This window comes from Cavia porcellus, unplaced genomic scaffold, assembly GCF_034190915.1.
Source record: "Cavia porcellus strain 051 isolate PalLab524CR breed Dunkin Hartley unplaced genomic scaffold, mCavPor4.1 scaffold_1, whole genome shotgun sequence".
Taxonomy (NCBI): Eukaryota; Metazoa; Chordata; class Mammalia; order Rodentia; family Caviidae; genus Cavia; species Cavia porcellus.
In genome coordinates, this window is record NW_026947484.1 from 147,236,932 (window position 1) to 147,259,165 (window position 22,234).

Genomic DNA, 22,234 nt, shown 5'->3' on the forward strand with positions numbered 1-22,234 from the left:
CTCACTGACTCCCCAGCTGGCCTGGAACTCATAGTGATCCCCCTGCCTCAGACTCCTAAGCGCTGAAATTATAGAATACACAAGCAAAGATTAAATTCTTATAAAGAGCATGCAATCTAGATCCCTTGCCTGTGCAGTTCACAAAAGGGTTTGAGCTCCTATGAGAATCCAGTGTCATAGCTAATCTGAAAGAAGGCAGGGCAGGTGATAATGTGAGCATCTGTAAACACAGATGAATCTTCACTGCCCTTAACCCCTGCTCACTACTGCTGTGCATCCTGACTCCTAACAGGCCATGGACTAGTACCTGTCCATAGCCCAGGGATCAGGGGCCCCTGAGCTATAAAATGATCGATAGCATGTGGGTGAAATAGGCTTCTGTGAAAGACCTAAGCCCCATCTCTCAGTGTACTTGTTATGAAATGCATATTGAATTTCAGCCAACCAACTTGCAAAGTGTGAGATCAGAATTGGCTATTGCATGGATTCGTCAGGTAGGTCTCTCAGTGCTGTTGTCCTGAGGAGCCTCAAAAGTGATCTGGATCCATTACTTCAGAAATGTTTTGTCTAAAAATGGTACTTTCCACCATTGGGCTACCTCTGTGTTTCCTTTCTGCTTTTCTTTCCTGGCTCTATGAGAACTCAGTAACTACTAAGCAGACAGCCAGATTAGGAGTGGGGAATTCAAGGAGAATACAGGGTGAGGGGCTTCGGCCCCTTGCGTGCTGTCTTTCTCGCTGGCCACCGAGAGGGATGACCCAGCAATGGTGCCTAATGGGACAATAAGTATATGGAGAGGGCCATGGGAATGAGGTGAGGGGAATATCTGACTCAGCCCAAGGAAAGTGACTGGGGAAGGATTTGCAGAAGGATGACAAATGAGTTGGCCTTTAGTTTAACGAATGAGATCACCCTGCAGAAACAGTGGCAGAGGAAAGAATGTGAGGAGAGGAAAGCGGTCAGCACTGACTTTCCCTCCTTCTTTCTTCTCCCTAGGAGTATGTGTGCGCTAACTACAATGCCAGTGTATTAATTTGCACAGAAAGGTGTAAGTACCAATAGGTTTAGATAGTCAACACCTAAGCTAATCTTCCTAGACATCCCTGGATCTGATGATGTTTTTTCCTGAGATGCTGTTGTTCTCAGTCAGATTTTTCATTAAAGGCTTTGTGGATGTGAGAACTGTCCCATCTCTGTTTGGTGACTTAATACCCAGAGCAACCTTTCTCCTGTTTCAGGTTCACATGAGATACTTCACTGACACCCACTTGTCCTGCTTCCCGTATCTGTCCTTTCTTGCCTTTCACTTCCATTTTTTTCACATACTCTATTATATCTTCTCTTCCACTTTGCCACTTTCTGCTATAATCGTTACTTAAGCCACTAATTTTCTGATCCTGTGGATGCAGGCAGATAGCTAAGCAGTTGGAGAACAAGGAGATTTAGAAAGCAAATCTGTTTGCTCCCATAGCGTTACACAGTATCCTTTAAAAAAATTAATCAGTAATTATTACAATATTCTTGGTACTGGCATTGTGGTTTTATTGGCATTGCTTTGTATATTTCAAAGAAAACTTTAAAAACGTCTTTAGAGAACAAAAGTATTGTTACACTACATTCGTGTGAAGCGAATTACAATAAATACTAATTCCAGGGAATGGAGGGGAAAGTCACATATGATCTATGGTCGCAAGTAGAAGGTATTGTGTAGAATTTGGTCCTTTGAATCATATCCCTGCCAAGCTAAAATGTCAGATACATAGATGTTGGTCACTTGAATTTCTTTTGAATCCTTCTTGGCAGATGAAAGCATTTTTAAAAAGTAAAATGAGTTATTGAAGTTGGTTATTTAAGAATTTGCAGGATATACTCACGGCATATTGTCTTTACCTCTGAGTACATCCATTCCTTGCTTAGCCTGTTTTCACTGTATGGCGTTTGAATAGGTGAGAAATAAAAGAGGCGATTGTGTTTTCTTATATCATAGTTCCAGTGTCCAAATTCAGATGGAATTTGGAGCTAAGCTATAACTACTTGCTTAATAACCTGTTGATTTGGAGGAGAGAGCATGTCAGGGGAAATTTCACTGTGTTTTGTTTTGATTTTAAGTGGTCAAGATGATGGTGGGTTAATTTTTTATCTTTTATGGGAGAGAGTGAATTCTTAAAATTAGCCCATATGGAGAGATACTGTGTTTTCCTGGTATCCCTGACAATCTTCTGATACCTAATGCATAGTGAAAATTGATCTCCCAACAAAAATAGTTATCTCACTTACAATGTGCTTTATTTCTGATGTCATTCTTCAGAGTTCTGTTGACTTTATTCACTTCAGCTTCTTAGCAACTATGATTGTTTACATTCTTAATCTATAGTACCTTAGACCCAGCAGACTGAATGGGGTGGGCCACAGGATTGTTAGAAGCAGAGGGCATGCTAAGTGCCTGTAGTTGGTGACTTCTGTCACCAGGGACAAGTGAAAGGCAGCTGTCTGTCTACCCACTCTGAGAGTGAAGGGTATTCGCAGTGGGTTCTCAAGGAAAGCCACAAGTGTCATCAGTAGGTTCCACTTCCCAAGGAAGGGAGGAATTGACTCTGTTCAGACTTTTAAACTTCAGTAATGTGGGACATGGACTTTGTCCTATGGAAACTAGTATTCCTCACAGCCATAGCGTGTAACCTACGGCAGCTCCGCCAGTCCATCTCCACCAGTCCCTTTATTCAGTAAAGACCAGCAGTAGTCGTGTTTTTTGGACCTGATGCAGAACTAACTACTTGGAACCTTTTGACTCAGCGTATGGCACAGGGTATTTCCCTTTCTTTGCTTTTGTACTTTTTGTGATTTCATGTACAACTGATAAAAAAATTCCAAAAATAAAATTTTCTAATTATTTTTTTCATTAATAAATCCTCACATTCTCCATAATTGATCTTTGCAGGTTCTATTTCAAAGGTAACTGTGAGGTTTTGCCATTTAATGGTGCCTTCATACTCTTTCTTGGCATTTTCCTATTCAGTGAACTAACTGCAGACAAAACAGAGTGAATAATGACGTGAATCTACCACTCAGAGATTTTTTAGGAGAGTCAGTCACAACCTTCTAGCGTCTCCTCTGATAGAATCAATCTTACGGCATTGTTGCAGTAGAAATCTTATGAGTGAAAATATATTTAGTCGCAAAATGGAAACGTATAGTTTTAGTGAGGGTATATTATTAAAATAAAGATATGTTCATGGCAAAAAGTTAAGACAATAATGAAAGTTATAAAGAAGATAAACATAATTTAGATCATGCCATTAATATATTATATGCTAAGATTTTTTTCTAAGAACACAAATATACCTATTTGAATGTATAATAGATTCATCAGTTTATTTACTGAATTAACAATCTATTCATTTAGCCACAGACCTATGTATAATGTTTTATAAACTTTCTTGTTAAGAATAAAAATTGAGAGCATATTTTACATCAAATCATTACTTTTTTAAGAGTTAAATGTATGGGGCTGAGGATTTAGCTCAGCAGCATAAGCACCTGCCTTGCAAGCAGGCGGTCGTGAGTTTGATCCCCGGTACCGATAAAAATGAAAAAGACAAAAAAAAAAAAAAAGAGTTAAATGTATTTTACTGCTTGATTAAATCATAATTTGTTAGATAAGCTTCCCTTGGTGCAAGTCATTTTTAATCTTAGGGTTTTCAGGGCTATTAGTTTTATTATAAAATTCTGGATTTCCGAGGATTTTTTAAAATCTTAAATAAACAGTGCTTTCAATCATTCAAAGGAAACCTCGGCCAGGAAAGCAGGAGTTTAAAAACCTACAGTATTCACAGAATGTTTCAGGCATGAAAGCTTAACCAAATGCCTATTGAGGTTTTGTGATACGTATTAGATCAGAAATAACAGAGATTAGCTTGGCAAATGAGTTAGTGGATATTCTTCAGACTATCTGTAAAAATCACATCTTATCTTTTTCTTTTTTAGATATAGTCATTGAGAACTAGTTAGTATAACACATATATAAATAAGTATATAACATCTTTATATAAATAGAGTAACTATTGCGCTATTGAGCAGTGTTAGTCATCACCTTGTACAGCCCCCAAGGGCACCATTGTCCTTATATTCCCTGTGAGTGACATTTTCTAGAATACTGCAATGTAACCTTGTGAAGTCTTACACTGCAGTGATATAGCGTCCATGTGTTTGCTGGCTATCACTTCAGTCACCCGAGGAGATCTGTCAGTATTTAGTCTGGTTGCTTTGTAACTTTTAAATGCTGTTTCTACCTTTGTCCTTTTATTTGTTGTCAGATATTTCCAAGTGCTCACGCTGGGACTGAGAGCCTGAGGGACCATCCGCTTTGCTTCTGACCAAGGCAAGCCAGGCCCTGCCTTTTAGACCTGTTTGAGTAAGAGGCTTCTTAGGACCCATTATTGAACCTGGGAATATTTTGTTTAATGATACACATTTAAACACAGGGAATTTATAAACACCAGATAGCAATTGTAGATTTGTGATCAGACAGTTAGTTCTGGGGAAAGAGGAGCGATTCAGTGGTCTCCCCTGCATCACCTTTATCATCAGGCGCAGCCAGAGGTATTTGTAATATATCTATTCATTCCAAAAATCAATCCCCAGGGCCCGATGGAGCGTATTCACTCAGATCTCACGGAAATGTTCAGGCAGTAAGCCCAGCCAGCATCTCACATACGCCTTGCCCGGTAACCACGTACTCCTCTGCCTCCTTGACTTGTTCTTGCCAGTGAATAGCACAGCCCCTGACACTTGACAGGAGCTCAGATAGCTTGGTGCATTCTGGCTGTCCTGCCAAGACCCCAGTTTTGTTTGGCTTTGTGTCTTCCATCTTAAATTTTATCACAAAGATCTCTTACCTGGAGTTAGGTAGAGCATCCATTTTTGCCTTTCTCCCATTTCTTGGACTGTGTATTGGCTGTGACTAAAGGAAACTGTGAGGGAATCTCATAGTCATCAAATAGAAAAGCCAGCAGCAGCCCGTGGGTGGTTCTTCCTTTAGTACACAAACAAAGAAACTGGGAGCAGAGATGTAGAATAATGCATTTTAAAATCATGCTGTAGCTCAGGGGCTGGATTCGAATCATACTGTTTTGTTTAACATTTATTAAGCATCTGTCAGGTGTATGTCACTTGGCTAAGCATCAAGTATCACAAATGGAATAAGGACAAAAGGGACTTCTTCTGAGGTTGTCAGTCTAGCAGGAGAGACACATGCGTACTATAGAAACAAGGTAAAGTGGATTAAATTCTCAGTGCATGCATGTGCCGTGGCCTGAATATGCTGGCAAAGCTCACTTTTAAACATAATCACCATGGTAAAAACAAGAAGAGGCAGGACTTTTAAGAGGGATTGGATTATGAAGGCTCTGCTCTCGCAAATGGATTCACGTCATTCACCCAGGGGTGTGTTTGTTATCTTACAGTGGACTTCTTTCAATCCAGCTCCCTCTAGCCCTGTCTGTCTCTTAGATGCTTGCTTGGCCTTTTGCCAGGTTATCCCATGGCATGAAGCCCTCTCCAGATGCTCCCTGTACCGTGCTCTTGGGCTTCTCATTCTCCAGAATCAGGAGATAGATAAGCTATTGCGCATCATTGGGATAACCTGTGGTATTTGAGATAGCAGAAAAAATGGACCGAGACGCTGCATGCATGTGCACATGCACAGATGTGACACACAAGAGCGGCTGAAGCACTCTGCCAGATCTGCTGATAAACTGTATACCACGCAGAGCACGGAAGTAGCCAGCACTGTGTGGGCAGTTAGGACTGATGTATTCTATGTTGGGCCCTCTTGTTATCTCACTAAATTCTCACAAAAACCCTGTCTGGTAACATCACCCCATAGATAATAAAATGCAGGCTCAGGAAAGTGAACCAATTTACCCTCCATCATAAACCAGAATTTCAGCTCAAGTTCTACTTGACTTAAGCCTATGCTCTTTTTGCTGTAATGGGGAGGAGGAGAGGGTATTTACTCAAAGGCAGATTGTATCTGATTGCTAGAGGCTGCTTGGAGCACTGTGCTGCCGTAGATTGTGGGTCATGCCTGGGCTCAGAAGCGAGAGTGTGATGGCTGTTTAATGATCGTAGCAGAGGGTGGAGGACAGGCAGCGGAGCTCTGTCAGGACTTTCTAGTTTCTTAACTTCATCAAGCTGTGGTTCTTCTATGTTCATCTCTGCATATGTCAGCCCGTTCCTCAAGCTCCTACTATTTCCTCTCCCCACCCTTCCTGCTCAGAATGGTGTTTTGTATTAGTTGCACTTCAGGAATCTTGTGGCCTTTTTAGGTCAACTTTCCTGTGTGGATACTGCACAGGATTTTGAATTTTTCCACTCCGTCAAAGATATCCCTTCTCCATCCACTGTGTGTAACAGGTGGCTTATGTGATAAAATACCACATGCCTACAGCTCAGTATGTTAGTGTGTCTAGCTAAGGTGCCACAATGCCTTTGTAATCCGAAGAACTGACTGAGAAGATCCTGAGATCCTCAGAAAGGCTAGTTAGGGTCAGTCAGTCTTTAGGGTTATACCAGGCAAATAGCTACCACTCTGCTGATGTGCACAAACTGGCCTCACACCTTCTCTTAACTCGGGAGCCCTTCCTAGGACAGTTAATGAGGTGCTGAGGTATTGCTGGTCAATAGACAGCATGCTTAAAGAGGAATCTGGAGGAGGAGGTGGTGTTTACTTACACAGTTTATGATTCCCAGCTGTTGCCTAGAGTTAAACACTAGAATTAGGTCTAGGCTGTGGTCCTACTTGGTAGGCTCTGCTTTAAATTTTATCTCATCACCCGCTGGCATCAAGGTTTTCAATTTTCTAAAGCTGGCCATAAATTTAAAACAAGTGTCTGAAACCAGTTGTTAGAATCAAAAGCTCTAAGAGTAGTAACAATAGTATTAAATGAACCATATGTGTGAAGTTTAACTGCTCATCATCTATTTGAAGTATCTCACTGCTTTTCTATATTCTGACAGACAAATAATTCAGATTTACTAGCAGTATGTATTTTTATATCTTTCATATATGTGACAACCAATTTTCTCAATTAATGGACTTCTATAACAATACAGGTAAATGAATATGAATTTTAATGCACATCCCATCTGGAAGTGTTAGTTTTTAAATTGTTCAACAAATTATTTAATGTCATAGAAGCACTTTTGTTTGAATATTCTGTTATTGTAAAACTTACACATTGTAACGCTTCTGGCTAAAATTAGCCATTTACTTAAAATTTTTACTTTTAAAATTTCAAATAAAAACAGCACTTCTCTAGTATGAGGTCCACAACCTGATTTTTATGGAGAACTGTAATTTTCTATTTTAGTAAATCAGACAGCCCTGTGGTTTACAGGGTTAGTATTATTGCTGCTTTTTTCCTGGACTAAATACCAAAGAATAACAGAGTGAACAGATTTAAAATATATCTTCCTGTCTGGTGAAATTAGCAGTCCATGTGCCAAAGTGAGACAATTTTGTGTAATTGCTTTTGCCACTATGGATATTCTGTGTGCCACTCGCATGTCAAGATGCTTTTGCTGTTGTTTATTACATGTGTGAATTTTTAAACAGATGAAAATAGAGTGACATGTGCAACTAGACAGGATAGAAATATACACATAGGAGTCCTGAAGATCAGGTTTCATATAACTTGAGGTCACCATCTTATGTACATCCTGTCACCAAAACCCTAGGAATGCTGAACTGTCTTAAATCCGTCCACTAACGGCACTTCTTCCAGATAGAATACTGTTCTGTCTTATTTCCTATAATGTGGAGATAAGCCAGGATATTGTTTGAGATGTTTTATTCACTTCCTAATCTGAGTAGGATACTTATAGATTATCTAGATTTAATATTCATTCAAGCACTTTGAAGGATCTTTTATGTCACTTATCAGCAATATTTTCATGTATAACTGTACCTTGTAAAGCATTAAATATTTCTTAATTTGATGTGTCTGATTACTTTAAATTACAGCATTAAAATGTCATTTCAGTACTGTAATTGAATATTCTAGTATATGATTCACTATACTTTAAAAATTAACATTGAACTCATTGATTTTTGAGTGTAGCACTCAAACTCATTTATTTCATTACTAGAGCAAAGCTTATTTATAGTCTAATTAGACTCAGTGAGTCTCTTAAATAGGTTCTGAAAAGAAGATAAAACACCAAATAAAAAATAACTGCATATGATCAATATATCGGACCTGTCACCCAGCAATGGAAGGAAATTAGACTTCTTATCCACTCTTTGTAGCTGGCACATGGCAGATGATTGCTCAGTAAATATTTATTAATAGAAAGACATACGGCTTTGTTGCTGTCTCCTGATGCCCAAGACAACATTTCTCTTGGGAGCTCTCAGAGTTCTGACCCCACAAACACCTTTTCTTACTGCTTCATGCATCCAGAGAAGCTGCAGATTCTCTAAGTGCCTGACGCTAAAATTAAACCATTCACTCCTCCTGTAGACCGTGGCCTTTTCAGTCACCGTCAGTCTCACCTGGATGTTGGCCAGACTTCAGCTGTGTCCTCCCGCCGCAGCCAGTGGTTCTCAAATTTTACCGTACCATAGCGTTTCCCAGGGAGCTGGTCAAGACTGGAGGTTCTCAGACACCACCTTCTTGGATTTCTTGTTTACAGGGACTCAGCGGGGCAGGGCTGTGGGGGCAGCAATCTCAATGGTGAGAAGCCCCCCGGGTGATTCTGACACACTTCTAACTTCATGTGCCTCCTCTTCAACCTGAGCATGCAGATAACACTTGGCTCAAGACTTATTCACACACATGACAAAAGAAATCTTTCAGAGCTACCATTTCTTTCTTTTTTTTTTCTTTTTTTCCTTTTTATCGGTACTGGGGATCGAACTCACGACTGCCTGCTTGTAAAGCAGGCGCTTATGCCGCTGAGCTAAATCCCCAGCCACAAGCTACCATTTTCTAGCAGTAGTTTTCCACCTGTGCTTAGTGGAGTTACCGAGGCTTCCTCAGAGGGGCCTCAATGTGTACATGTGTATGGAGGGGGCGTGTTGGAATCTGAAGACAAGAATAAATCTTGCTACATGAGGCTATATCAACATGCCTTCCTTAGCCCTTTCTTTAGTCAGAAAAACCTTGGTTTTAACAAGGGAGTTTCTTTGGGAAAAATACTCCACTGAAAAGCAATTTGAAAACCACTAATCTAACATAAGTGGATTTTAAACTTTTTTGAATATGGGGCTCACACTAATAAATAGTGTAAATTCTGAATGATAACCTAGCATGCACATATCTGTCACTGAAATAATTTTCGTGAAATATACCTTTGCTGTACTCGACATATTCTGATGCCTTCTGTTTCTTTTCTTTTAATCACTAAATGTAACCCACTAAATTGATTTTATAACCTACTGACTGAGTTGCTATCACTGAGTTTGAAGAACCTCTGATCTAGCCTTCTTTATTGGGGTTCCTTTATGACCCATGGGATACAGAAACATTTTATCTCTGTTGTATTATTCGGCTTTGCATCACTGTGACAATATACCTGATGTTAACAGCTTAAAGAAGAATAGTGTGTATTGATTCAGAGTTTCAAAGATCTCAGCCCACAGTGGCCTGGCCTCAAGGCAGAAATGTCACTGCAGAAAGGTGTGGTAGAGGAGAGCTGTCAGGAAGCAGAAAGATAGCAAGTGAGGCGTTGGGGACACGGTGCACCCTTCAAAACCATAACAGTGTTCTGCACCCTCCAGCTCGGTCCTGCCTTCTAGTGGCTTGTTCAACTGTGAACTTGCCAGTGGATGAAGCCACTGATGAAGTTAGAGCCCTTATGATCCAGTCACCTCTTTAGCTAGGCTCCACCTCTGAACATGGCTGCACTGGGGATCAAGCTGTCAGCACATATTTTTTGGGGGACACTTTGTATTTAAGCCATAGCACCTATTGAAGATGGTGCATAACTCATACCATTCTAGATGCTTGATAAGAGCTTATTTATTACATGAAGTGGCTATGTGAGCGCATTCAGACTTAATTCTCTGGGTGAGTTCCTGACTTAGAAAAGGCTTAGAATGTCTAATCTATACAATAAATACAAACCCCTGAGTATCGCTCATAGAGGTCTGGATTTAGCCCATGTTCCCCTCTTGGACTTCATTTTACTTCCTCAATCACCTACCTGGGTTAAAACCATCCTGAACTACTTGGAATTCCCCATATATATCATGCTGTGTTTTTAACCTCCACACAGTAATTCTTGACCTTCAGCAACCAGCTCATCTGTTACTTCAGCCTGGCTCTTCTTTGAGTCATCAGATGCTGTGTCCATCCCTGTAACACCTGAAGGCCAGAACTGGTATACTCTTTATATCAGCAGGTGCTACCACTAGTGCAGAGCCTGGCCTTGTGTTGGCTCTTGGTAAACTTCAGCTATAGTCACCTTGCTCATCTCCTACGCTACTGAGTGTGGGGCTCCATCCATAGATCTAAGATCAAACAAATGTGACGCACAGTCTATATACTTAGAGGGCTTATAATAAGCTTGGAGATGGTACCTAAGAATAGTATAAAGTACTACCTCCAGGATTACACAGCGCTCGAGTGCCTTGCATGGGGGCATTGGGCCTGGGTTCAAATTGTGATTCTTCTATTTGTTGTCTTACAGACCCGGGAAAAACTGTGGAAGCACTATAAACTTCAAGTACATCATATGTTACACTAGCACAATAGTAAGACTAGTAACCTTGCAGGGCTGTGAGCTTTGGATTGGACATATGTATGAAACCCTGAGCTTCTGCCTGATCCAGAGCTCTCAGAAAATGAAAGCATGGAATGGAGCAAGTAATGTGGCCAGTGCCACACAAGCATTGCAGGTGGAGAGTACCACAGGAGTTGAGAGGAGGGAGAATCAGCATGGGTTACAGGGATCAGTAGATCAGTGGAGGAGGCAGAATATGAACCAAGCATAGAGGAAAAAGTAGACTTAGATGAGGAGACAGGAAGACATTTCTGGCAAGATGGGTGTGCCTTGCCTATACACCAGTTTTGCAGCTAGAGTTTACATTGATTTATGCATATGTGCTCAAACAGTTTTCCAAACACGAGGTGAATATATTGATCTCTGTACATAGTGTTTCCTCATTTTAAAGAATTCAGGGCCTCCTATCTTTCTGATGCCTTTTTGCTAAGTCCATGGAGTCTATAGGTTTGCTGTGGGGGTCAGCTCAATGGAACCCATTTTTGTGTCAGCATAGACAAATGGTTTACAAAACTAGTTTCACATAATATCACTCATGGAACCTGTCAGTCCAACAGACTTCCACATCCTACCGCAGAGATTCCGATGTTGGGTCTGATATGGGACTAGAGGCTGCATTATTAAAAGGCCCCCCTTGGTGGTTCATTTGGCCAGATATCTTGGGGAAAGGTAGTAGCTTAGGGAATCCATTCTCATCAGAGTTTTCAGCCGTACCATCTTATAAGTATGTCTGACAAGCAAATCAAATTTGTTTGAATTTTGTGGAGAGTTGAAAGTCAAAATTTCACAGAACTTAGCAATTTTCTGCACAGAAAACAAATCAGAAGACACATCGCTTACCTTTCCTGTAGGGAAAAATCTCTTCCCTTGGCATATCTCAGGAACAGCCAGGTAAAGGAAATACCCTGGTTAAAGCCCCCCACACACACACACAGGAACAGCCAGGTAAAGGAAATACCCTGGTTAAAGCCCCCCCCACACACACAATAATGTGTTGCTTTCTAAATACCTCCATTACTCAAAGTCTTAAATCCAAATTCTCACTCATTGTGCCTTTCTGTTCTGAGTGATACTCTAGAATGGTTCAAGATATGTTTCTTCTCTCTGTGAAAGCCTTTTAGTTTTGAGGAACAGTTAAAATATCATGCACTCCACCTGGGAAAAACATATCCCCTGGTTCCCAGAGAGATGCCTCTGGACTCACTCCTATTTGATGATACCTGATTATTTTTTAGTGATTTGGACCAGTCATAACTTCTTTGAACACAGCTGGTACTTCATTGTAATGGTTGGATCCTTAAGGCTAAATACTCAAAGAACATTACTTTTAGTTTTTTCTTCTAGAATGTATTGAGGATTGGTATGGCTCTGACTGATCTCTCTTTCTCTCTCACCCCTTTAAGAATTAGTACATTTGCCCATTTGTATGTTTCTGACATCTCCCACATTCTCTAAGAATTCTCCAAGATTACCGATGCCCAGGGCCAAGTCCATTCCTCACATTTTCTTCTCTTTTTAATTTTCTTGGGGCCTCTTATCTAGCTGCTGACATATGATAAAAACCTCTAAAGAATGGATGGGTAGATAGACTGTGCCTCTATTCTGAGATGTGTTTGGTTAGAGCTTGGCCTCTGGATGGAGGGATCTTGCAATGGCTATGTTTTCCTGGATTACTGCCTGCCAGGAAGTATGCTTGGGAGCAGCTAAAGGTAACATCTCTGAAGCAGCTGTTGCCCAGCTTAGTAGCCTGTTGTTTTTTAGCTCTTCTGGCAATGAAGACTTTGCCTCTTCCTGTTCATTGGAAAGAGCTTAAAGATAAAAATCATCATATTTTTATTTCATTCTTTTTGTACCAGAGCCAACCTCACTCCCTCTCTTGTTCTATCCTCTCCTTTCTTTGGCTAGAAAATCTTTCTGTTAGCTGAAGAATGACTTAGTTCTGGTATATGTAGCTTCACAGTCAGATATGACCTTAAAGTCCAGATGTAGCCTCTGATCATGCATTCATTGTAAGATGCTTTCTGTAAAATGCCCACCGTGGAACAGCCTAGTGCAGGGACAGGAGCACAAACTCTGGTACTGGGATGCCTGGAATCAAATCCTGACTCTCACACTTAGCTGAATGCTTTTGAGCACATCACCTAACATTTCTGTGCCATAGTTGCCTCAGGCTTAAAATAAAGATAATATTGATTTACCTATTTCCAAGGATTGCTATGAGGATTAAATGAGTTAATAAAAAATTTTTAGAACAGTATCTAATATATAGTTCATGGCTCAATAAGAATGAAGGGGAAAAAGGAAGGCTCAGAGAAGCAGTAATTTGCCTAAAATGGGCAACTCATAAGACAGGGGCTGAGCATAGTGTGACCCCAAAAGTCATGCTCCTTCCTTGCTGTGCATTGTCTCTATGTAGTTCTTGATTCATCTTGCTTAGTGTTATATCTCTCAGAAGAAAGATAACACAAAATGAATAATGTCCAGAATTCCAGAGCTAGGTTTTGGTATGGTTTTATGGACTTCCTTGTTCATTCTTTGCTAAAATGTCAGCATTTTAGCTCCCTGCATACCACCTTCATCTCACATACTGCTGAGTTAGCTCCCAGCACAGAGTCAACTTGAGATGAATATTTATTGAATGGGTTATGTGCAAGCACATTTTGAGATGATAAGTATATCGGAAGACTCTTGAGGCAGGTCACACAGTGGCCAGGACACAGCCATGAATAAAGACTGCTTGCGTTTAAAATTAGGTGTTCCTTAAAGATTATGTAATCAGAAGCAGGTTATGTAACTTCTTGGGTGCCTCAGTTTCCTGAGGATAATAATAACACCAACGACGTGGTATGGTCCTTTGAGATAATCAAAGAAGACATTTCCACCATTGTCTGGCTTATAGTAAGCATGCTATAAAAGCCAGCTATGTAAATTGCAAAATACTGAACTTGGGTCTCATATTTCAGTAGAAAAATGTTAGGAGGTTTAGATGTAAGGTACGTGTGATCCAATGGCTGGAAACTTGGAAGAGACCACTGTTTATGTTCAGCTGCAATCTAGGAAGCATGTTTCTGACTATCTTGTCATGAAAGATTTATGTCTGACCGAAATCTAAATCTAGAGCAGATGATTAAGCAAATGGTCTGTGAATATGTCAGAAGGAATACAGTGCTCACATCAGTGAGAATTTATAAAGAGTAAAAGTTTTGAGCAAGTGACTTGGTGAAAACACTAGGGCAGCGATGGTGGGATTTTTGGAGCTTTCAATTGATACCAAACAGCTGGATGCTGCACACATCCCTTCTGCACCAGAAGAATGCCTTGGAGGTAATGGTTACTTGTTTATAACAAAGCTTGTGTAGGGTTTTATTTGAGGACTGAATTAATCACAGCGAGATTTTCAAGAAAGCCTGATTTGGAGAACAGACGAGTGAAAGGTTAAGTGTATGATCCCTGGAATCAGAAAGGCCTCACACTTCACCCTTGACACCGGGCCTCAGTTTCCCCATCCATCAGCTGTAGATAATAATCATAGCTGTCTCCTGTTGCAGTCCAGAGACCTTCAGAGATGGTGCCCGAGTAATGCTGTGTAAATGCAAACCCTCAGTAATAACCCCACATAAGGGAGCAAAGTAGCATGTGGTGGATAGAAAAGAGGTTCCAGGTTTTCAAACGTTCAAGGCAGCCTGGGAGTTTGCTTGGCAGCTGACAAAATAAATCTGCAAAAGCAGCCTGAATGGCAGCCTTAAGTCTGAGCGCGTGTTGCTTGCTCTTCTCTCTCCCAGGTGCGTTTGTAGTGTGCTGGACCCCGGGCCTGGTAGTGCTGCTCCTGGACGGCTTGAACTGCACGCAGTGCGGCGTACAGCACGTGAAACGCTGGTTCCTGCTGCTGGCCTTGCTCAACTCGGTCATGAACCCCATCATCTACTCGTACAAGGATGAGGACATGTACAGCACCATGAAGAAGATGATCTGCTTCTGGCAAGAGAGCAACCCGGAGAGGCAGCCTTCCCGCATCCCCTCCACCATCCTCAGCAGGAGCGACACGGGCAGCCAGTGCATGGAAGATAGTATTAGCCAAGGCACGGTCTGCAACAAAAGCAGCTCCTGAGCTCCAGACTCTTCTCCACTCACCCAGGCCTCCCTGGAAGCCGAGCTGTTAAAATGCTTCCCTGTCTCTCTGAAGCCCATGACAGTGTTAATGAGGTCTATCTAAATGAATCATCGCTAGATGTAAAACAATGTTATTTTCTCCTTGATGTCACAGTTGCGAAGTGTGAGCAGTGCAGAGACCACACTGTGCCCTTTGCGAACTTGCGCATACACTCAGGAGGCAGCGCCACGGTCCGCTGCTCAGAGCATCTGCCTCGGCCATCCTGTAGCCATTTTCTGTGTTTTAAAAGATGTTAAGTGGCTTAGGCCACAGTAAATAATAAATAATGTTACTTGAGCCACCTCATGTAGCTGCTAAGAAAACCTATGTAGTTCTTTCTGCATGCATTTAAGACTTTCAGAAGTGCTTCAGCAATGGTATTGTTTTTCCCTCAAAGAAACCGTGGCCGGTAGCTAGGTATTAGTCGAAATCGAAGAATAACACCTCAGTAAATGTGATATTTTTTTTTCTAGAAAAAGAACATTTGAAGTAAGAAAAGGCCTTGGTGTGGTCCTCTCCCCATGCCTGCACGCACATGTGCACAGCTACCCGTACAATTTAACTTCATGTTCAAAGAACCGAGGACAGGGTTGGTGAAATAAATTCACTGCTCACCTGGACTTTCTGGCCTAGGCCAGTCACTTATAGATGTGACCTGTTGTGCTGTAAATGAAAAGAGAAACTTCACTTAAAGTGAGTTTTTATAACTGAGAAAAGATACACTGAGAAGCAAACGAAATCAGTTCCATATAGGATCAAATCTGAGCATGACTGGAATCCTTAATTTTAGTTTCCTCCATATTCCTGGTGGCTTGTTAGATTTAGTATTTGTGGAATAATTTCACGTCTCATATTTTGCCCAAGGTTATCAACACATTTTGGAATGTATCTTACTTGTGGAATAAATTTTGATCCAGGTTCTATTTTGAATTTTTCTCCTTCAAAGACCCAAGTAGGCAACATAAAAGGCAAATCAGTATAACAGAAAAATAGTATGTTATCCTCATAGGCTACCAAAGTTCTCTATATAAGACATTTAAAGTATATTGTGATTTAAAATAAAAATAACTTCAAGGCAGATAATATAGTATTTATGTAGTTTGCAAAAGAAGTTTACATTTTTTTAGCTATTGTGGCATAACATTTATGTGCAGGAACTACTTGTAAATAAAAGAATTTGAGAAGCTGTGCTTTTAGATATTGTGGCCTAGAATAGAGTATTATGATTTCAAAGTGTAGATTTCATAAGCTCTGTGTAGTAAGTGGTCTATCTGAAGCTTATATCAAACCTACCTATAAAATAAAATTTAAGATCTATTCTTTCTTGTTGAGGCACATTATTGCTTTGTGTGTTTTGTAAGTAAAAATACAGTTTGTGATAACTCTGGCACCATTTCTACTGCAGAAGAAAAATCAAATTTGCCATGAAGAAATACTCTTGATGTTTTATGTAAGCATTTTGAATCTACAGCTGGCCAAAGGGTGGAGAATTGAAATTGAATTCCAGTCCCTGAATAGCTACTAAGGGATCTTTAAAGGTTTTATTTTGAGGAAAGAACCATTTTTAGTACCCTGCAGCAGAGTGTCATATTTGCAATGGTGTCTGGAAGGGATCCAAGGTGTGGAAATGCAGGGTAGAAATACATAGTTTTTGTTTTTATGCACTCACACATCTCAGCTTTGACACAGAATAGAGAAGTCGTGAGTATTCGGAAATAACGAATGCCGGGGGTTACAGAGCTTGCCAAGACCACTCAGCAAAAGCAGCCCACCTGTAGTAGAGAAATAAAGCAAAGGAATAATGTCTCTTTACAGATTTTAATGTCTTGAGTTGACCTGAAAGTCATTATAATAGTGATAGTGAATATTTTATCAGGATTTTAGCAGGTAATCCCTAGCAAAGCAAGATTTCATGTTCTTAGATTTGTAGCACTGCCCAAGCTGTTATAATCGGTCCCTATTGGTGAGAGAAGTTAGTCCTTTATTAAGACTGCTTACTTGGTAGGAAACAATTTGTTGAAGTTTCTTGGTGGATTTCTTTTTTCATTTGACTGGTAGACCTCAGACCAGTCTATAGGCTTTAGAAGTCCTGGGCTTGGATATAACTATGGAAACACCCTACCCACATTTGTGCACTTCCAAATAAAAAGCAATCCCAAAACTTTTATGGTTCAGTTAAGTGTAAGCCTCCAGCAGTTTCCCTTGTAATCAGCCATTTGATGCTTTTTACAAAGACTAAGGATCAAAATATATCATTTTCGGCGCCCTAGAGCTCATGGTCAATCCATGCTAGGGTGGCTTGGGAGGAAGGACCAGGTAGGTGGACAATGTCAGCATCAGTTGCAACAGAAGGTGTGGCTCTATTTACCTATAGATGTTACCCTATGTAGATTAGGGCTTACCATGCTCTGTGTTTACAAATCAGGTTTCCTGAGGTTAAAAGTATTTTGTGCTTATTGACTCATTACTATGCTATTTCGGTGGGAAAGAAGATTGTTTGACCTTCTTTTTTAAATTGGTTAAATTGACATAATGTAATGATAAACTCAAAACCTATCAGCGCCTGAACTAAAACTGACCACAGCATTTGCCTATGTGATAATGCATCTCACTGTGTACTAAAAAGAATTAAGAACACACAAAAACGGATCTAACTTCTGGGACACTTACCATAAAATTACACTCCCTTTGTGGGTCACTAACTGTGGTGTTAAATTGGAAACCCCCCAGGGCTTTTTCAACTTTATACATTGGCTTTCAGGCACAGAGTTGGGGTTAGGATTACTTAAAGACATGATTTTTAAAGTAAAGCGAGCTGCATTTTAGGTAAAGGATGCTGTCCTGAATACATTACATAATTTGAAATATTCATAATTTGAGACTAGTTCTCACAAAGGAATAAACGTTAGATGGGATGATGTCCCTGTAGGTTTTGGCCTCACTGCTGTATTTTATTTTTATGCCATTTTCTCCAGTGGCTTTTCAAGTGTGCTTTCTCCTAAATTAACAGATGGGAGCCTCTTGATTATGTAGTTAAGGGTTCCATCAGATCTATCACTTCTGACCTGAAAGCTTATAGTGTAAACAGTATTGCAGTGGTTACCGAGTCACACATAGAAGTTTCAGGACACATCAATAGAAGTGTGGGTCACACCACATTTTGTAATGCAGCACATTGCACGACAGTCCATGAACACCATTTGCAATTCACTGGGCCAGCCAGTTTTGGAATTTGCAGTTCTGGCAGCTTTTTAGAGTTGTAATTTTATGCAGCAAAACTCTATAAGATCTTCCTGTATCAGCAATTTCAGCTTTGCATAGTTGAAGTTCCCATAAATGAATCTGTGCTGTATTTGTTGCTGAGTTTAGAACCTGCGTATTGTACACAAGTAAGGTATATTGAATTAAAAGGAGGAGGAGCTGCCTGCCACAGCCCATGTTACATCTTCGTGCATATTAGAAAGCTGTGCCCTTCCTCAAGATGCTGTTACTTGTTTTAAAAAAAAGTAATTTTGTTAGAACTTTGCTGCTATCTGACTAGAAAACCATGCTAATGCATATGTCTGGCCACAGCATGATGGACATGCGTGGTGTTGGGCAGTTCATCACTCATACAAATGTGTGTGACAACCTTGCCTTAGAAAGTGCTGGATAGAAAGTCAGACTATCTCAGTTCTGATTTCTCTTCTGTCTCAAACTGTGTGTAGAACTATAGATAAGACTGCTGATATAAATGAGAAGTTTAAATTAAATGATCTGTAAGGAACTTTGAACTTCAAAATTCCAATTTCATGCATCATTTCTTAGCTGTAATCCTAGAAAGAGCTGTACGTCTTTGGATTCTTTAGATTTCACTCCTTGCATAGAGATTTTAAAGAAAAAGAGAAGAGGAAATGTGTTTTGAATTTTTGCAGTGGCTCTTAAGTTTTAGGGTGCATAAGAATCACTTGGGGAGCTCATCTAAAATCTGTTTGAGGAAGGTGGGAAATATATTCTCATCAATCCATCTTTTTTTTTTTCCAAAGGGTTTTTTTTTTCATATATTTACACAAGTTCAAAGTGATTGATATTCACAGCATCAAGAGTAAAAAAAATGCATTTAAACTTTGGAACCTGCCTACCTAGGCAGGAGGCCGGCCCCAACAGTAAGTGGGACAGACACCCCGAGAACCAAAGGGCTGGGAAAGTCAGGAAGAGTTGAAAGGATTCTTCAGTTTATGAACGTGGTGCAGTGACACCTTTACACTGGAGATCGAGTTCATCTAACTGGCCCCTGTCCCTTCCATTACTTGCTGTGCCTGCTTCTGCCCCACGCAGCACTGCGCAACCGACTGGAATAACTTTTCAATTTCTGGGGCACAGTGTACAAACTCCTGGTTCCAGAACTTAAATTCTGGGTTTTTAATCAGCTCAATGAAAGTAATAAGAAGACCCCAAGGATGTGGCCTATTTACAATCAACTGTTCCAAAAGAACCCTTGTGATCTGTTCCTGGATAGCTTCAGTGTTGGCCTCTGCAAAAAGGTACAGCATGGTGCAGCTGAAGTAGTGAGTGTGGCTGTTTGGATACCGCAGCTGATCTGCAATTGCATTCAAGAAAAGATACCGACCCTCAGTGTCCAAATCCACAGCCAGGTTCTGGAAGATGTCCATGTGTGCCGAGTGAGTGATGGTGCTCATGGAAGGTGTGCTGCCCTTGTTGTGGATATGCCAATGGCCTGAGTTCCTACATAGAGCACCAGCATTGATAAGCTGAAGGTTGTAGCGATTGCCAGGCTCATTGGATACCTGTAGATTGCTGCGTAACATCAATCCATCTTGAATACATAGAGAAAAGATTTCTAAAAGAAAGTGACAGCACCTGTCATTCGTATGGAGATCCCTCAGTGATCTTCTTATGTTTGCTAAAAGTGACTTCAATTTGAAGTGTGTGAGCTGCTGTTTATTCCCTCAAGGCAAATAAATCACTTATTTATTTTATATTTAATTTGACTAATGTCTTTTGAACATTTCCTAGGAATCAAGGAACCAACCAACCCCCTAACATAGTCCTATCCTTAAAAATTAACAAAATCATAAGTAAAACAGATACATACATCAAGGGAATTGAAAGTTAAAAAGGAGCTCAACATATTAGAGGTGGACGTGTAGACGCTCTGGTGATACTGGTGCGGCATTTTTTATCTAGCCTCAAAAATCACAGTTCTTGGATTTTTTAGAGGATTGCAATTTTATGCAGCAAAATTTCATAATATTTTTATATCAGCACTTTCAACTTTTATGGTATTTTTTATATCAGCACTTTCAACTTGCCATAGTTAAATTCTCATAGATGTGAAATTCTGTGAGATCTGGGGAGACCAAGGAAATCATAAATTGGCTATTTTTTTTTTGAGTTGAAAACACTTTTCAATTTATGGGTTGAGGCTCTGGTGCTGATAACCTCAATTAGACTTGCTTGCTTTGTTTTGCTGAGGTGACTGCTGAGCCACAGGTTTATATAAATTTAAGGCACATCAGTCAGTCTTCAGTCAGAAAAAGAGAAATCACCTTGGGTATCTGAAGCAGGAAGGCGTTTAAAACAGCCAGTTCAGTGTCTGTAAAAAGGTAGAAAGGCTAGAAGAGGGAAATGGAAGGAAATCCCACAATTAGGTTTCAGTTTTGCAGCTAAGTTTTAGGAAATCACTGCTGCACAGGCCAGGAACTTCCAGAAACGGCTTCCAGAGGCAGGAGATTGATGGAAGCCTCAATCTTCACCTTCACTGCTAGAGGAAGAATATGGCCGCTGCTGCGTCCTTCTACCTCTTCCGCCATCGTAATTGCCAGGTAGGTGCTGGCAGAATCTAAGCAGGCAGATCTACTGGATTTGTATTCTGAGAAATACCGTGGAGGGCACAGAAGACATCAGCATCAGAATTGAGTGCCAACAGACAAGCCAGCGTACCTGGCAGGAAAAGAAGGAAAGGAGGAGGATTCTTGGCTTCTGGAATTTTCTCCTTTTGAAGGTACCAGTTCTAGTAGTTTTTCTTGATTGAAGAAAGAAGACACTACAATTAGGTCTACAATAAGGGATGAAAATTATCTAGAGAATACAATACTAGTACATAGAAGAGCCACATAGCATAGAAATGGGATTTTCTGAAACCTGAAGAAAAAAAGGCATAGGAATGTAAGTTACTTACTATTACAGATTATTACAGATTCCTTATGTAGATCTATAAAATCAAGGTTAAGACGAGACTGTAAGTATAAACTATGATGGTCACAGTTGATACACAACTATGGCACATACATATGACATAATCTTTCCTTCAGGACCCCAGATCTTGAAACATTAATGAATGGGCAAAAGTAGGTATATAATCCAGATAGGCAAAGTCATCAAAAGCCAGACTTCAGTGTAGCTGTGCACCTACACAGTGCAATAGACAAACTCCTTTTCAGAAAGGAATAGTAATAGACCTAAATTCCAGGGTTTATGGTTTGGGGAAGAAATAACATTCTTGGTTTGATAGAAATGAAGGCCAAATTAATGCACCCACGGAGAAGTTTTAATGTAAGGTTTATCTCAATTTTACATGTGAGGAAACTGAAGACCATAAAATTGAATGTTTATGATACATAGTAACTAACTGGAGGATCAAAACTAACTAAATTTTTTAGATTGTTCTCTATTTAGAAAAAAATGTAGTTTTCTAAGAATCTCATGTAACTTTAGATTTCAAAAAAGTGATGTTTACCAAGAATGGACTAGTCATTTTAGTAATTAAGAATCTTTGTGCTAGCAGAGTGTGGTGGTGCGTACTTATAATCCTAGCACTCAAGAGGCTGAGAGGCAGGAGGATGGCTGTAAGTTTGAGGCCAGCCTGGGCTACAGAGTGAGCTGAAGGCCAGCTTGCACTGCATAGTAAAACCCCATCTCAACTAGATAAAAATAAATAAATTAGTAAAATTTTAATTTTAAAAAATCTTTGTGCTCTTTGAGCAATTCAGCTTATGAAAACACATGCTAAAGAAATGATTCTAACCAAGGAAAAGGCTTTGTACACAAAGGTGATTAAAACAACATGATTTTCCAGGTGTGTATTCCATTAATCCCAGCACTTCAGAAGCTGAGGCAGGAAGATCTTCAGGAGTTTGAGGCCAGCCTGAGCTGCATAATGAGTTCCAAGCCAAACTGTACTACATAGCAAGACCCTGTCTTAAAAAAACAAACAAAAATAAAACATGACTTATAACCATTTCAAGCTTCTAAATAATCTAAATAAAGTAAAACATAGTCAAGAGAGTTGAACACATA

General features: G+C 40.1%; 1 protein-coding gene across 2 annotated transcripts in view; it reads left to right on the forward strand.

Moving 5' to 3' along the window:
- Lpar3 (lysophosphatidic acid receptor 3) overlaps positions 1-16,252 on the forward strand; it is a 76,131-nt gene extending 59,879 nt beyond the window's left edge. For both annotated transcript variants that reach the window (XM_063257532.1, XM_003479063.5), the window contains one exon: positions 14,568-16,252. In XM_063257532.1, the coding sequence (XP_063113602.1) occupies positions 14,568-14,893 (326 nt within the window). In that variant the 3' untranslated portion in view covers positions 14,894-16,252. The remainder of the gene's footprint in view (positions 1-14,567) is intronic.
- The last annotated feature ends 5,982 nt before the right edge of the window (positions 16,253-22,234 follow it).